Genomic DNA, 18,142 nt, shown 5'->3' on the forward strand with positions numbered 1-18,142 from the left:
AAGCATAGTTAATTTTTTGGCTTTCATTATTAATAAAAAGTCCTTGGGTGTCATCTAATTTTATAGATTCAAACTGACTCAAGCATAATTTGGGTGTGACAGTATTATTTAGTTCTAGAGCATGCAGGTACAAAAAAGACAGCTAGATAACATATAGACAAAAGAACTGCATTGAATCATCTTCACTAAGGCTTTAAATACAAATCCTCCCAATTAGAGACCAACAAACCTTTGTATGATTGTAAAGGTTTTCATGTTTTAGCTGTATAACCACACCACATCCTGAGCCCTGAGATTTTCTAAATGGCACCTTTTGTTTTTCCTCTTGTTTATACAAAAAGGAAATTACGCTTTTTTTTTTTTTTTTTCTACTCCCCATCTAAGATCTAAGATAAAATGCATTCTTAAGTGAAGACATTGACGTCAGCTGGTCTATTTTAAATCTGCACATCCTGCGCTGTGAGTCCATCATTACAAGTCCATCATTACCTTCAAAATCTTCTCAGCAGGACCGGATGACCACTAAGAGGTACTGAGTGTTCAGTCAGACCTTCAGTTTGACAGTGTGGAATTCAAGCAGGCTGTCACTGACTGGCCTCGGCTTGAAGGCTGAAGAAACATGCGAGTATTTCAACTAAAGCACGTTCAGACTCATGCAGGATGAAGATGGCCTTAACGTATTATACAGTATCAACAAGGAAACTGAACAGGATGGAATTTTCCATCCAAAACTCTTTCAGGTTCAGGGGCTCTGCCTGGGCCATAAACAGGTTGAGCCCGAGGTGGTCAGTCCCCAACGACAGTCTGCTTTAGTAGGGGCTCGTGTTTGTCAACCAAAGAGAGGGGGAACCAGTGGAAAATTACCAGTCCCGCACTCACTCACGCACACACATGCACAAACACACGCTCACTGCTTATATGACAGCTTGAGTTTTAAATGGGCAAGGGTGCGGTGGGCATGGTTGTGTTGTCAGGACGCGCCAGCCCGCAAACTACGCAACTAATGACATCTGTGAGAGTGTCATATCTATGTTGTGTGTTTTTTCATTAGTTGTGTTAGCGTATATACATTGTGTCTTATAGTACACTGCATAATGTCTCAGTATAATATAGCAAAGCAGGAGGAACCAGTGGATGCAAGCAGATGAAAATGACAAATAAAGTTATGCAGGAAGTATGTTAGTATCACATTCCTAGCTCAGTGAATTGTGCGTGCAATAATATACTTAAGTATTACAAAACAAAAACTTAGCAGAACTGTATTACCTGGGTTCCAAGGCAGCTCACCATCATGTGAGCGAGCAGTTTGGCAGCAAACATGGGGAAACGGGAGCACAGCACATGGGATAAAATGGCCAATGCAAAGCCTGAGGAGGTATAAAACATATTATCCATGAGCCTTAATTATCAAGTGACTCATATCAACCATCAGCTCATAAACATGGGAGGAATGCACAATGTAAAACATAAAGGATGGAGAGAGAGAGAAGATGCAAGCAGATAGCCCACAGTAAACAGAAGTAAAGACAAAGGCTGAGGACACACAAATTGAAACTGCGTGTTTTGTACCTGAGATGCAAATAAATCCAGAGGCATAGAAGACCTCGTTGTAGGAAACAACAGTGGTAAACTCTGCGTAGGCTGTGTATATGGACAAGTGGGAGCAGGCACATTCCACATAGTTCCCACTCTCTTTCACAACCCTGCAGTACTGACCATCTGGTAACCAGCTAGAGGAGAGGAGAAACAAGAAGGAAGCTGTTACGAGGAGAAAAGAAAGTCTCTCACTTTTACATGAATGTAGTGAAAAACTGTCTTTAGTTTATTCTTTGGCATCTTTGGTGGATTACCTTTCAGTGGTCTGGTTCCAGAGAAGGCACAGAGATTGGCCTGTTTTTACTTGCTCTCCAGTAGTGTGGATGCGATACACCACCTCATTACCATTATCCAGAGGTCGTGACCTTCTGTCTTTCAGGCTGGCTGAGAATATCTGTAAATAAATGGGGAAAAAACAAGAAAAGAGTTTAGCGGCAAAGTCAATGGTAAATAATAGGGCAATACTGCCACCTACTGCCAGAAATTAAATCAAATCAAGACTATCTTCAATCACACTGTAGGACATACATATGACATATACTCTGCATTGAAATTCTGTTTAATATGTTTTTAAAACAAAAGTGATATCTTCTCTATCATCAAAATCTCTGAAAATGCAAATATTAATTTAGACGCTGGATTTTTCCTGCATCAATAAGAGTCCACTTCCAATCCTGTTTAAATTCGCTCACTAGATTACAACTATGTTCAGATTTTTTGTGAGAACAGAGATGAAAGTGAGGAAATCCTCAGTATCAAATTCTGAACATCCTCTACCATGAAAGTTTAACGTGAAACAAGAGTAAGCAAGTATTAAAAAGGTTATTACTGATTGGAGGTGGACTAAGCAAACAATTCTCTAAGAAATCAAAAATAGATAATTTGGTGTGATTTCAGACCACAACACTCTCTTTACCTTCCCAGTGAGTGCTGTACTTGTATCATTGAGAAACCAGTGTTCAGTTCTGTACTCTGTCAGCTGAATCTGGCTGAGGTTGCCACAGTCCACAGTATGGCCAACTGGAACTGGCAGCAAAGTGTCCGGCAGCTGGAAGAAGTCTCCATTACTACCCCTAACCTTGTGTCCATTGATCTGTGTGGGATACCACTGGAAGGCAGAGATGGACATGTATGGACATGTATCCAGGACACTATCCACTCTGCAGAAAATACACAAAAATAAACAGTTGTATTATCAAATTTCAGAATCCAATGATGAATAATAATATAAATGGTTGGTGATTTGACATAACACACAGTGGACAGCCATTTTTATCTTCAAAACTCTGCATAAACATTGCACAGCAGAATATCTCATCAAAATTTTGGACATTGTTCTTCAGGAATGCATACATCTCACACTGGCTTTGTGTTAGAAGAGAGAAAGCAAATCGTTCTGTCACTTCTGCGAGGTGGTTGAGACCTCGAGTGTCGGATCTGCTGGGGTTGACCAAGGCACACAGGAGGTCATAGGTCAAATTTCGGCTACTTTCGTGTAATGGAACTCTCTCTGCTTCTGTCAGCACCTGTCCCAGGAGAAACAGATTTATTGTAGATTGATATATGAGACAAAGGTCTTAAAAAAGTGTGTAATCCAATGTAAAGCAATCTGAAGTTTAGTTTTGTCACTTTAAAAAAAAAAAATTTTAGCTTCAGTATAACACAGTCTGGAATTTGTACTGTTTTTATCAGCTTTGACATTTTTTTCCATTCCTCATCTCATGCTCTGAAGCATATTTTTTCTGTCTCTGCTCTCTTTCTCCAGCCCTTCTCACACTCCCTGATATTAAATTACTGTGGTGTCTCCACTTGTCTGGAGGCTGAGCAAGTGCAATACATAGACTCCAACATCAGAGCAGCGTGGTGACAGCAGTACTCATATACAGTGACAACCGAGACCTTTTCAGATGACAAACTGGTTTTAGATCTGTCACAGCGGTACACCAGTAATGTACGCCCTTTGGTGCAGCTCTGTCTGGCAAAAACTAAAAAACAAGCTCCTTACCTTCCCCAAAGCGTCAAGCACAGCAGTCATCTGCTCACGACTGAGAGGTTTAGTGACCTTATCGATCAATTCTTGTAACACATCGTCCAGCGCATTTGTATCAAGATCCTGATGTAACTGGTCCAGTAAGGTCCATATAGCCAAACTTTGAGCATTTGACACCAGAGTCACATTAGCCCGTCCAAACACAGGATGCACTCTGGCACCGCCTGAAGCAGTATGGAGCTCCACTTGGAAACGCTTCGGTGTGGGCAATGATGAGGCAGTTTCAGGGGTCAAAATAATGTCTAATGATGTGTCCCGGTGGCTTATATTGAAGGTCAGGATGCCCTCCTGTTTAGGAAAATCCATCCCTTCTTTAGCTGGTCGGATTATTGAAGGCCCCACTACATCTTCTCTTGGAAGCTCCTATGACGAAAAACACACAAAAAATGTTTTTGTTCAACTCTAAAAGCCTAAAGAAGGCCATCACAGTAAAATCAAATTATTTTAATCATATTTGTAACTAAATAGATAAACAGTAACAGGAATTACTTGAAAGATGAATGTGCAAAAGGTTGAGAAAACCTTCAAAATGCACATCACTTAGGTGGTATGAATCAAACCTTTTGTCTCACAACGTGGTTTCATTTTGACAAATAAAAAGAGATGGCTTGGCTTTGTCTCAATATATTTTGTTGAGTGCTCTAGACACTCGCTTCGTTTGATCTCTACTATCAAATAATGTGTGTGCAGGTGAACACAACCTCGTCCTGACTTTTGCTAAAATATCTCTGCTTGTGAATCCTCAAATAAAGAGAGCTTGGCATTGAGATGAAAAGAAGGACCTCTGGTCTCTTTGAACTTGATGAGCATAAATAAACCATGACTACAATAAATGAATCAATCTGATACTAATATATCCATGTAGACACTACAACTGAAGGACATCTTCTAAGGACAAGCATCAAATGACAACATGCTAGATTCAGTTTTGCTCATGGCTCTACTTCAAAAACACCTTTGCAATAATAACCAAAGAGGAGGAAGCGCCTTCTTGGAATATTTGCTAAAAGTGTGATGATGCTCGTTTGTAGCAGATAAAGCATGGTCTATTAAAATGTTTAGGTTAAATCTAAATTGTGTTATGTGTTTTTTTTTTTTTTTAATTTTATTTGATATATTCTCATCGCATGTATTTAATGCCATGTATGTGGCTGCTACATCCAAGCACTGTCTTGTCTTGTTTGTCTTTCTTTTATTTTGTTTGTTGTGTTGAGGCTGCATCCTTGCTTTAATTTACACATGAGTCAGCACATGGTTTCAGTTACAATAAAACTCATCAGTAAAACAGTTCATTTGTATCTACTGAAATTCAGCAATAAATCTGATGGACAAATTTTGACACTCTTGTTTGATCTGATAACCTGCAGAATTTGTATTGGCCTAAGTTGAATATGAGATATCCTGAAATAAATGGCCCCGTCATGACAAAAGTGAAGACAGAGCAGATGGTTGTAATTAATAACATTACTTACCACAGTGCGATAATGTACAGTCATGACTGAACTCGTGCTGCCACGTCTGATGACCTGGAGACTCAGTCTTGTCATATTCAAGGTGGCAATGGGAAGTCTATGACCCACAGCGAAGTACATAATGCTATCACTATCACTCTCTGCTAAGGTGATGTTGGCAACTCTGGTGGTCTCATTAATGCTAGCACCGTCACCCACACGATAAATCTCCACTAAAAACCACGCCTGGGACTCTGGTTCCTAGAGCAACACAGAAGAGTGGACATTTAACTTTGTGAGACACTGCAATACCCAGAGGGATGAATTTTCATCACTGTATTGCACTAATCTGTTTATAAAGCTGTGAAAACTCTCCTATAACCTGGATAAAACACCTTTATGGTCTACTTCTCTTACCTCATCATTCCGGACTTCAACAGTGAAAGCACAAACTATTTCTCCTTTCCTACACAGCACAGTCCCTGAGGTCTGCATCAGCTCTCTGGTTAGATTGACTCCATTACTGATAAGAGTTTGAGATGCTTTGCTGAAAGTAGCTCTCCAGAAGATCTGCAAATCTTCAAAGGCTCTGAATAGACAGAAAAAATGTATAGTAAACTAGAAGCACTCGGAGAGCGCAGACCTCCGCCAAGGCTGATCAGTGGCCCCCCCCGTGGGCCCCCCCACCCCCGATCACCACCAAAATTTAATCATTTCTTCCTTATCCCATTTCCAACAAACCCTGAAAATTTCATCAAAATCTGTCCATAACTTTTTGAGTTATGTTGCACACTAACAGACAGACAAACAGACAAACAAACCCTGGCAAAAACATAACCTCCTTGGCGGAGGTAATAAATACAAACAGCAAAACAAAAAACTGAAATACAGTCTAAAAGATTTATGGTGAAAGGTTTAGTGTTATCACCTGTTTTCTTGTCTCTGTAGGTAAAGCAGAGTAGTTCTGTTGTCTGAATCCTCATCCAGAACTTGGCCCATTAGAGAGTTAAGACTAAAGCCAATAATACCATTATGGAAGTCACTCCCTGGATAAATGACAGCAAAACAGAAACAATGACAATCAGTGATGCAGAAGACCAGTTGCTCATAACTGAATGACCACATTGCCCTGTTTTACTTAACCTCATCTCTTTGTTCTGGTAATTAAATCACTTGCATTATTATGTCTGCACAAGGTCAAGGAGCCACATAACATTGTACATGTTCCACAAACTGTATGACAATAAAGTTCACTTAATTCAATAATCAGTCATACATGTGGAATAAGTGAATAGACTGATCACTGTAGTGATCATATAAGAAGTATTGCTGTTGTTCCAACAGGCCCAAAGCAGCAGACAGAGATTACTTTTACTGCAACAAATCTTCATGATTTGTGAAACTTAAGTGCATCAATCATAATGACCAAGTAAGGTAAGACACATATCTGTGCAGTTCCATTTAATCCAGCCCAAAAGACACATTCTGGATTAATAAATTGCTACAAGAAACTGAAACATACCTTAAAAAAAAACAAAAAACTTTACTTTCGATTATAATCTCAATCAACTAAATATCTTTTTACTTATTCACTTTACCAAGGATGGTGATTTTGGCAAAAGCCCCAAAGTCCTGGTCTGGGTGGTCAGTAATGAGTGCGCCTCCCTCAGGATCACTGAGATAGATGAAGAATACTTCCTGTCCCTCAGGCTCTGCATCATCCAGGATGAAGAGGATAACCTCCGCCTCATTCTCACCAGCCTGCAGGGACACGATAGTGGACTCTAACCGGAAGTCCTGTTCTTCTGTTGCGAGGGCCCCAACAGGTTCCAGAGTAAAGGGTGGAGGTCTTGTGCTTCCATCTGATTGAAACCAAATAGCAAAAAACACAATGTAAAACATGACAGCAAATTACAACACATTACAGCATAGTGTAAGCGAGCAAATGACAAACCTCCATACGCTTGAACCCGAACCCTCACAGATCCAGCCAGGCTGTCAGACCTGCGTACCCTAAGAACCACCCTCCGCTCCTGCTCCCTGTCCTCAGATACCTGGACCAAACCGGGCCCAATACTTAGCACTCCACCCGTCACATCACTAGCCTGGATGGTAATATTAGCCTGGCTGTGCTGAGGGTTAAGACGGGGAGGCGTATCTGACCATAATGTGTCCAGTATTGGAATATTAACATCTGTAAGGTTGACATGGAAGTACTCCTCAGGCTCTGAAAGGGAGTCATCAAGGATTGAAATGTGGAAAGAAGCGTTAGTTTGGCGAGGGGAGTCGAAGACCAAGCGTCCATCTGGGACAGCAATAAAGTCCTGTCCTGCTGTTGCGCTGCCTGTAACTGTTGTATAGGACAAATGAGTCTTGTTGCTACGGGAACCATAAAGTCTCTGGATGTAAAGTGTTATAGTTTGGATGTCCTCTGCAATGACAAGTTGACGGGAATCAGGAGCAAATTGGTAAATCCCCAGGGGTTCCACTTCAGCTACAGTGAATCCTGACCTGTACAGAGACACAGACACTGGAGTGAGGCTACATGGACAAACATAAAATGATTCAAGTCTAAACAAACAGTCTAATAAAGCAATACATATTCTCAATTAACTAATTGATAATTTGTAAGTCATTATAAAGCACTTATCAATGTCTTATTCTGAATTACCATATTCTATAATTACTCAGCCATTAATTAAAACAATTCAGTAATTTCTCAGTCACTGCTTATTCATACTAATATAATATTCTTTGCTTAGCATTGCTCTCATAAGGTGGAAGGACCTCAAGGACAGCCATATGTATATTAACACGTCAAATCATTTTTCCTTCTCATTCATAATAAGCAGAAATTTGTAGATTATGGTAGGAAAACTACTTTTAACATATTTTTTCATACACATTTATCTGTCAGACCACTGTTTAACTGTTACCTGAGTTTCACAGAACCGGCAGCTGCAGAACTGGAGGTGGCAGCAGTGAGGTGTACAGCATAGGCGGCCGGTTCCAATGTATCAGCGATGGCTGTTAAATTTATTGGTTTAGTTCTTTCTCCATGAACAAATGTCAGTGAACCTGAAAACAAAGAATACAGAACATTATCAAACACACACACACACACACACACACACACACACACACACACACACACACGCACACACACACCTACACACACACACACACACACACAGTGAATATTCTGTGCTGCCATTTGACAAAAACTGAGATCAAGGCTCTAATTAATGCATTAGCATGTGGAAATAGTAAAATGGTACCATGAACCAAAAAACAGAAAGATATAATACACTGTGATATGTTCATTTTGGCAGTCTCACCTGTGCTTGGGATGACAGCTCCTAGGCTGAACCCAGGGGGGGTCTGACCTGAAGGATACCCAACTTTCCATTGCACCGTGATGTCCCCAAACAGCCCAGTTCGTGTTACCGCTGCCTCACAAGCACCAGTTTCTATATTGGAAACCTTCAGAGCTACAGAGGCAAACCCAACCTGCACAGCAGAAGACAGTTAAGTGGATTGTGCTTCTCATGAAATCATGAAAGCAGATAAACTCATTCAGAAAATTACACTGACCTATAAAAAATACAAATGAAAAGAATTCTAAACATGTATTTTGTAAGAGTTACATTATGGTGTATGTGCATATAGTGCTTACTATCCAGGAGGATTTGTTTTGTATCATTGGTAACACAAACAATAATACATTAAGTTAGAAAATTTTAAAATATATCAGAAAAATATAGTGTTGTAGTCTAAAACTGTTCTCCAGTAGAAAACAAACTGATGTTCAGTGATTCTTACATCAGTTCTGTCCATCTAATTTCTCTCCTGAATTGAAGAAAAATCCATACTATTGTATTGTATATTGTTTAATGTGTAAGGTTAACAGTGTATAAACATAATTTCTAAGGGAATAGCTACCACATGCGGTCTCCAGCAGAGATGTGCGTGATGCATATCCATGAAACATTGAGAGTAAAATAATTTTACTTGAACACAGACGTTCTACTACATTATTTCTCTACAGAATTAAAAAAAGAGTTTCTCCTTCAGGGATAAATTAAATATAAATAAAAAAAAACTCCTTAAACTTGGCTTACCTCAGAGCTGGCAGCTTCTTCTGGTACAGTCACCGCAGCAACGCTGGACTCATAATGGAGTCGAGGTGGAGAGCCTTGGAGTGGACTCTCTAGTCTCACATCAGTCAACTCTGCTGTGAAGCTCTCACCCACTAACAAAAACACCTACAGAGAGAAAACAAGAAATGTGTTGTATGTATAAAATACATAATGTTAACTAGGGTATTAGGCATTGCATTCACAGTTTTTACTGAATAAATGCACCGGTGTTTTTAACATTTCTTACCTGGTTGCTGATGGGCACAGTCACTGTAACAAAGGCCTCTCCATCTCTCAACAGCACCCTTCCCTCAGCTTGTCCTCCCAGTATCTGATCAATGTCCATCACTTCATCTATGGCTCCTCTGATCCTGTAGCCCACACTGGCATTGCCAAACAGCCCAGCGAGTCGTGTCACATTCATTATCAGGACTCTTCTGACCTCTGACCCTGACCCCTCTACTTCTATCGACTGTTGCTCAGGGTTCAGGGTAAAGACACCATGGGGCTCATCATTGGCTCGCACCCTAAAGTGAGAGAAAATTTATGTTAACAAGAGCTCTTATTTTTAACATGGAAGCTAACAAACAGTATGTAGCTAAAGTATCACAACAAACCTGATGCGTGTGCTGATTAAATTTGGGTTGGCATCCAAGGTGGCACCCCCCTCCACAGCTGTGAGCTGGACAATATACAGCTCCTCAAGCTCTGGCACTGTGTCTGGCATCAGGCTGAGAACAATTTCTGCTTCCCTTTGGCCTTCAAGGATGATCACTGAGCCAGCCAAAGCTAAGAAGTCCCCTGCTATATCGTCGCTACTTTTTATCTGCCAGTGGACCTTGGATAAGAAGAAAGTACAAGTTTAACAAAGTGACATATTAATGCTGGGCATAAAAGAACAAACAAAGGTTAGTAGAACTTTTGCTTTTTTTCATTTATTTAGCTAAATACACTCAACAAAAATATAAACGCACCACTTTTGTTTTTGCTCCCATTTTTCATGAGCTGAACTCAAAGATCTAAAACTTTTTCTATGTACACAAAAGGCCTATTTCTCTCAAATATTGTTCATAAATTTGTCTAAATCTGTGTTAGTGAGCACTTCTCCTTTGTCCTTTGCTGAGATAATCCATCCACCTCACAGGTGTGGCATATCAAGATGCTGATTAGACAGCAGGATTATTGCACAGGTGTGACTTAGGCTGGGCCACAATAAAAGGCCACTCTAAAATGTGCAGTTTTACTGTATTGGGTGGTCCAGAGGGGTCAGAAAACCAGTCAGTATTTGGTGTGACCACCATTTTCCTCGCACAGTCTTCTTCATGAATTCTCTGAAACAGCTTTGGAGATGGCTTATGGTAGAGAAATGAACATTCAATTCACAGGCAAAAGCTCTGCTGGAGATTCCTGAAGTCAGCATGCCAACTGCATATTCCCTCAAAACTTGTGACATCTGTGGTATTGTGCTGTGTGATAAAACTGCACATTTTGGAGTAGCCTTTTATTGTGGCCAGCCTAAGGCACACCTGTGCAAAAATCATGCTGTCTTGATATGCCACACCTGTGAGGTGGATCTCAGCAAAGAAGAAGTGTTCACTAACACAAATTTAGACAGATTTGTGAACAATATTTGAGAGAAATAAACCTTGTGTGTACACAGAAAAAGTTTTAGATCTTTGAGTTCAGCTCATGACAAATGGGAGCAAAAACAAAAGTGGTGCGTTTATATTTTTGTTGAGTGTAGTTAGTAGTGGTAGTGGATGTGTTCAAGTGATTTTTGTGGTGGTTTTGCTTTTCTTTTGCTCACTGACATATAGGAACAGATCTTCAATATAGAGTAGTTAAAAACGTACTAATGTCCTCTCACCGTAATGTTCCCCATGACACCCTCTCTGCGTGTAATCAACAAGGATATATTGTGTGGGCCCTCTGTCTCTGTGGATTCATTGTAGACACGTTCTTTGAGAGCATCTTCAGTAAACTGCACTATCCCATTTGGGTCACCAAACTTCTCAATCTAGGAGGCAAAAATACAAAAAAAGACAGTGTACAATGATATAAAAGACAACAAGATAAAAACACCATGTAAGAGAAACAAGAAAAAATTCAAAAAAATGACACAAAAACAAATGTTTCAGTGGTGTGACAGTGGAAGAGTCAATCAAATTTGAGCTGAAAAAATTTGTGGTCCAATTTGTCAAATCTTAAGATAAACTTAATCTTACACAATTTGCGCAATAAAATTTAATTTAAATCTTGTAGGTTGCTCTATATTGTTGTTACATCCCTAAATAATTCATTCATTCATTTTCTGAACCCGCTTTATCCTCACTTGGGTCACGGGCCAGCTACTTGTGGGGTACACCCTGGACATGTTGCCAGTTCACCATTGGATGGTGGGAGGAAGCCGGAGTACCCGGAGAGAGCCCACACAGACATGGGGAGAACATGTAAACTCCACACAGAAAGGTCCCACTCCCATCGACTGGTATAGGAATTGAACTCAGGACCTTATGTTGCAAGGCACGAGTGCTATCCACTGTACCACTGTGTCACCCCCCTCTTAAATAATTATTACATTCATTTCATGATGGTAAAATCCACACTGCAATCACACCAGTACCTTCAGTGTTACAGCTCCAGCCTGAGAATCTACATCCATGTCTCCAGACAGAATGCTGAGCTCTACAACAAATGTCTCCTCCACCTCCACCTCCCCATGGGGAAGAATCCGCAGCTCTATGGTGCGTGTACCTTCCTCTCCGTCCATGAAAAAGAAGGAACCATTCACAGGCTCCTTAATGTCTGTGTTGGATGGAGGAAGGACATCTCTGCTGTTCGGACCCCGAATGATCCAAGCAACCTGCCAAACAATAAAAACAGTTTTAAATAGTCAAAATATGACCAAGAGGGTATTATTTCACTGTCTGGGGGAAGATATTGCTGTTTGCTTACCATTGCATCACCCACTAGGCCTCCTGCTCTCTCCAAAACAAGGCTGATTTTGAGAGTGGAGTTTGGGTTGATGACAGTGATTAGGCTCTCATTGACAAATCGCACCACTCCACTTGGAGAGTCACTCTTGGCAATGGTTACCCAGGTAACATGTTGAGCACCGAGAACTGCTCCCCCCGTCGCTCCAAACAGCAGGACCTCAAAAATCTCGGCATATTCACTGGTAAATACAATTTCAATTTGAAATGAGAATTTGCATACATTATGTCTCAAGTGTACACGGTCCATGTTCGCTTGCTAAGTTCTTTGGGATTTCACAGATTCAATAATTAATTAATCAAACCTCCAGTCCATACAGAGAAGAAATATACAGTTTAGTATCACAGAAGTCACCATTTCTTAATTCATACTCTCACCTTTCTAGGTCATCTAGAATAGTGACATTAATGTATCTGGTGTTCTGTCCATGGATAAATGTCATTGAGCCATTAGACAAGATGTAGTCCACATTAGGGGTCGCACTCAGGCCTCTAGAAAAGTACCGAGCAGAAACCGTTCCATATGAGCCAACTTTCCTGACCACTGGAATCAATAGCGAGCCAATATCTTCCTCAACTGAAAGAGAGAAAAATTCTATCAAAATCTCTTCATATCAACTGTATCATGGCAAATTCTTCAACAGCAGGTGCATCATGTTTGGCACCATGGTGGCTTTTTACCTGTAATGTTGACATAGCCCTGGTCGAATTCCAGGATTCCTTCAGCGTTGTCATTCGTTAAAATGATTACAGACAAAGAGGAGATGATGCCAATCTCGGGAGGCTGATCCAACTGGAGACCTGACTCTCTCACTGTGTAGTCCACATCACTGACCACCAGAGGGAGACACAGAATTAAGCATTACTGAGAGTCTCAACATAATGTGGACACAATTACAGTTCTGTAGTGCATGTATGAAGAGCGCCTGATGAACATACTTAAAAAAATTGTTGCACTTTTTCTGCTCTGTATTCTAATAAACAAACTTTAAATTGTATTTCATATCCCAGGTAATTTACTCTACCTGACATTGACAAGCTCCACTTCAGTGATGTTGAGGAAAAACTCCTCAGGACCCTCTGGAAGGCTGTCGTCATGAATAAGCAAAGTGATTTGTTGTGAGGTCTGGCCTGGGGTGAACAGCAGTCGTCCTAAAGCTGGAGTAAAATCCTCTGTGCTGACTGCTGTGCTGCCAGAGGTTTCATAGGTCACCCACACACTGCCAAGACTACCCAAGGATCTGTTCACTGTTACATTCACCTGAGGAAAAGCAAGTGGATCATACAACTTTAGGTAACATTAGTGCAACTGATGCTTTTTAAGTAATGCCTCATTTTGTTGAATTTACCATTCCCTGATCCTCATTTGCTGTGATCTGGTTTTGGGTGAATGAAAACAGGCCATGGGGGTTATCACTGGCTGCCATAGTAATTGTAGCATGTTGAGCTGTGGGGCTGACATCCAGTCCGATAGTGGCAGAGGTCAGTGTAAGCTGGTACTCACGACGCTCCTCTGGGAGTTCATCATCTACAGCCTGATGTTATGATAAATATGACAGGGACATTACCTTCAGTGCAGAGAAAGTCACTACTATGATTCGTATTGGCCTGTATTTGGGATAAAGACAGTATTTTTCAGGAACCTGTAAAATTTTACATTACTACGCACCCTCAAAATAATGGTGGCATCTGACTGTCTGTCTTTTATAGTCACAGTGCCAGAAACCTCCACAAACACAGATGGCACAGCTGGAGTGATATTCCAATAGACTTGAACCTCCCCAAACACACCTGGACCTCGCACAAGACTGGGGAATAAACACACACACACAAAAACACTAGGATTTTATTATTAAATTCTTGATTAACCGGGGCATTCCCATGTTTGTGATGTAAATTTATCTAACCTGACCACTGCACTCCCATTATAATCCCCCTGGGGTTCTCCCATGATGATCCTTCTGGAGGATTCGGCAATTCCAATAATCCCTAAAGCAGATTTTTCTGCCCGGATGGTGATGGTGGCCAAGCCTGGACAGTACATGACAAAGAAGGGGAAAGAAAAAAACCTTAATCAATCAATGACAGTCAGTCCAGACAAAGACACCAATCAATATTCTTGCCTATTGGCTTTGTCATTTTGAATACTAACCACTTAAGGGATCAATGACAGCACCACTCTCAGCAGGAAACAGACGGACAGTGTAGTGCTCATCTCCTTCCAGAATGGTGTCAGCGAGGGCTCTAATCACAAATGTCTTCATGGAGTCATTCTGGAACAGATGGAAAGTACTGATTAGTCTTGAAACTTAGATCATATCTATGCACAGACATTTATTATATAAAATGACACCTAGCAAGAAGTAGTGAGTGATATGGCATATTATCATTTCTGACTGAAAGGTTACCCTTAAGTAATTAGAAAGGATGATAACATGATGACATCATTTCTTTACTGTACCTCAGTAAAAACTATGGTTCCGTTGAAAGGTGAGAGGTCTTTGGTTGCTTTTTCTTCTAGCTGCCATGCCAGTGTCACTGCTCCTACACCTCTGGGACTACGCTGCACTGTCAGCGTTGCCACGGACTCAGGATCATCCTCAAATTCTGGCTCACTGATCGTAAACTAAGAGGAGATTAATTAAGATGATTATATGAAATAATAGATCAGAATTCAGTAAATAGTCAGGAAAGAAATCAATCAACCATTCCTCTAGATTACATTTAAGTTACTGTTTGTGCTTTATTTTTTCAAAATATAGGAGTGGGAAAGAATTTAAACTTTGGTTAATGTGTTATTGTGTTATGTGTCATACTGGATGACCAAATAAGGTGGTGGAGAAAGTACAGTATCGGTAATTGTGGGTACAGTATTTCAGGCTAACCTCCAGGTTTTGAAATCCAAATCGTCCAAGTGGTGAGTCATTAGGAGGAATATTAACAGCGACAGAGGTAACATCTCCGAGCCGAGCACCCCCGATCACACGGAGCAAATTTACTGTGAAGGTCTCTGCAGTCTCCACCAGCTCATCATCCACGATGGTGATGGCAATAATCCCCTCATCCTAGATATTACGGTTTGAAAAGACAAGTTTATAAAAAAAGCTAGTTAAAATCCAAAGATAATATACCTTTAAGTTACAAGCTTTAAGCACTGATCTGTAGACACTTAATGCTTGTTGTAATTTGATGCGAGGTTATTTTAGTACTGGGCAATGTATCCATCTACCTGGCCATCTTGAAAGGTGATATTCCCTGAGATAGGGCTGAAATCATTGAGATCAGCTGTAACTGTCTGAGCCTCCCAGTAGACGACCAGCCTTCCAGTTGTACCAGCCAGTCGCACCACAGACAAATGGAGGACGTTGTCTGGTGGTGCTATCTCATAGGCCAGTACAGTATCCTGGACAAGATGTGGAGCGATGATGAGAAAAACAGGACTTAATTTTAGTAAAAATCTACATTAATCATTTATTAATATTGTTACTGTTGAAGCTCATCACCAAACATACATAAGTGTTTTTGTTTGATAAATTCTGGTCCAAGTCACACAGAAATTAACCTCAGATATATTGAGCTGCAGAATCCCTCGGGGGTCGTCATTCTCCTGGATGGTAACCTCTGCTACTTCCATACCAGGTCTTTTCAAAGTGGGCTGACCTGCTCCAACTGACCCTCTAATGAGCTCTACACTGGTGATATTTACCAGGAAACTCTCTGCCAGCTCTGGGATGTCATCCTTAACACAAGAAAACAAACAAACAACAAAAAAAAAAAAAAAAAAAATGCATGTTAGTTAGTTGGACACCTACTCAATGCATGACCAAAGGACTGACCCTATACTCTGGGATTCATAATTTGTCATAATCTTTTCAACTAAATTATGTCTTATGGTTTCAACTGTAGGAAATAACATGCGACAGCAACACTGGCAATGCTTTTCAATACTGATGTAACTACTCTTTGTCTCTTTGTACTAACATCAATAAAGCACTCTTCCACATAATGAAACTTGTGTATGACAAATTATTTGTATACACACGACATAATCAAAGTCTCATTAGCGGGAGGATTGAATGGACATCATTGGGCCAAGAAGTGACACTGAAAACTGAACAGGACTGGTACAGGAAAGAGCAGAGAAGAAGCCAAAAAGAAAGAAAGCATGACAAAAGTGTTTCAGTAAAAACATGTGTATTGTTTTATGTATTTCATTGTTTTTATATTTTTGTAGTGCACTGTGTATTGATTGAAAACTGTGTATTTTGATCATGTATGTCACTGTAAAAGCCCAGATTTATAAAGGAGCTATGAAATAACAGTGATTACACATTCCTGTGAAGAATGTCAGATTCATGCTTGTCGAGAGCTGTGTTATACCTGCATTTTCACCAGTAAATAGACAAATAATGAGGAAAATGGAGAGCAAGAAATGGTAAATTGGTGCATAAGATTATTTCCAGTATCAGACAATGTGAAGGGTTTAGAGTTCATGTATTGGTCACAGAATTGCTTTATGTTTTTATTCATAAGGCAAAAAAAAATGCACTGATCATGACAACCAGTATAAATGAACGGGAGGTGTAGGATGGTTAAAGTTGTTGTTGTTCCTTGCTTATATTTTTATGAAGATCATTCAACTCTTTTTTAAAATTCCATTCTTACTGGCAGAATTGTGACAGTGATGAAGGCGACAGGCGCACTGTCTATCAAGACGATGGTGTCAGTTTTGGGAGTGTAGTCTTCTCCTGCGGTGGCCTGGTTGGATGGTGGCTGATAAAGGGCAGGCCTTGTTTGGTAGTGGACTGCTACATCGCCTGAGAAGCCCTGCTCTCTCACTAAAGTAAGCGTCACATTGATTGGAGCCTCTGCAGATTGGGAGAACAGAGAGGTTACATAAAGCACTAAAAACACATTTTAAACTTTTACACTCCCAAGACTTGTCATGATTTGGCAGATGACAATAAAACTCAGCAGAAATCCAATACATGCTGAACTTTTGAAGGACATTACGTAGGTATCTTACTCCAGTTTGTGGACCTCTCTGGGCCAGACTCCAAAGCACAGATTGAGACAAATCCTAAATTGCTTCAAATCCTGGAAGCACAGATCTTCTTTACAGTAATTCTCAAAGTGTGATTACCGTAACCCTTTCAAAATCCAACCCAAAAATATGCATGACTGGCTAAACTAGACCAACTCAGAGCAACTGTTTCAGACTAAGGGAAAGAACATAAAGAGCTGTATTTCTGAAAAGATTAGTAATAATATCAGTCAGGCAGTTACATCACAATGCATATTTAGCAATTAATCACCCGATCTTAATCAGCTTTAAGAACAGAAATTCTTACTCTGTGGTTCATTTGCTAGAGTAAACTGGGTGTCCAGATGCCATCCAATGACCCCGTAGGGAGAACCATTTGGTAGGATCGTGAGTAGAGCTTGTGCCCGCTGCTTGTCAATGACTGCAGCCTTTTTTAGGTCCTGCAGCCCCACAGTTGTAACATCAATGACAGTGATAGTGACGCTCTCGCTCAGCTCTGCCACACCATCTGCTATCACAGCCAGTGAGATGATGGCTATGGTTTGGCCCTGTGAAAACGTGACCTGTGACAGAAAAAAAAAAATTGTTTTTGTAAATGTCAAGCTGTGGATAGCAAAACATATTACAATTCTGCAGCTGTTCAGCATTTCATGAGTTAACACAATGAGTCTTTTGATTATTGAAAGGCAAAGTTGACTCACCACTCCTGAAGTGGGATAAATGTCTGTTAGACTGCCATTAGCAGCCCAGTGAACAGTCAGTCTGCCAAAAGTACCTCTTCTCCTCTCCACAATAAGAGAAATTTGATTATTCTGCAGCAACTCTTCAACCTCCATGTACAGGGAATTCTTGGGCGAGACAATGACAAA

General features: G+C 40.5%; 1 protein-coding gene across 1 annotated transcript in view; it reads right to left on the bottom strand.

The window, feature by feature from the left end:
* The window catches only part of adgrv1 (adhesion G protein-coupled receptor V1), a 112,954-nt gene that overhangs the window by 46,762 nt on the left and 48,050 nt on the right, over positions 1-18,142 (bottom strand). Inside the window, 33 exon segments of the mRNA XM_030142528.1 lie at positions 1,267-1,367; positions 1,570-1,730; positions 1,851-1,990; positions 2,513-2,756; positions 2,950-3,122; positions 3,602-4,009; positions 5,119-5,358; positions 5,515-5,686; positions 6,026-6,143; positions 6,696-6,959; positions 7,052-7,608; positions 8,034-8,175; positions 8,436-8,607; positions 9,219-9,362; positions 9,484-9,763; positions 9,854-10,074; positions 11,104-11,253; positions 11,860-12,099; positions 12,192-12,411; positions 12,608-12,806; positions 12,911-13,059; positions 13,255-13,490; positions 13,579-13,764; positions 13,899-14,037; positions 14,137-14,260; positions 14,382-14,502; positions 14,691-14,855; positions 15,115-15,294; positions 15,459-15,632; positions 15,792-15,968; positions 16,895-17,097; positions 17,581-17,836; positions 17,975-18,121. Coding sequence (XP_029998388.1) covers positions 1,267-1,367; positions 1,570-1,730; positions 1,851-1,990; positions 2,513-2,756; positions 2,950-3,122; positions 3,602-4,009; positions 5,119-5,358; positions 5,515-5,686; positions 6,026-6,143; positions 6,696-6,959; positions 7,052-7,608; positions 8,034-8,175; positions 8,436-8,607; positions 9,219-9,362; positions 9,484-9,763; positions 9,854-10,074; positions 11,104-11,253; positions 11,860-12,099; positions 12,192-12,411; positions 12,608-12,806; positions 12,911-13,059; positions 13,255-13,490; positions 13,579-13,764; positions 13,899-14,037; positions 14,137-14,260; positions 14,382-14,502; positions 14,691-14,855; positions 15,115-15,294; positions 15,459-15,632; positions 15,792-15,968; positions 16,895-17,097; positions 17,581-17,836; positions 17,975-18,121 — 6,603 coding nt within the window.

The sequence above is a fragment of the Sphaeramia orbicularis genome, chromosome 9 (assembly GCF_902148855.1).
Source record: "Sphaeramia orbicularis chromosome 9, fSphaOr1.1, whole genome shotgun sequence".
Classification (NCBI taxonomy): Eukaryota; Metazoa; Chordata; class Actinopteri; order Kurtiformes; family Apogonidae; genus Sphaeramia; species Sphaeramia orbicularis.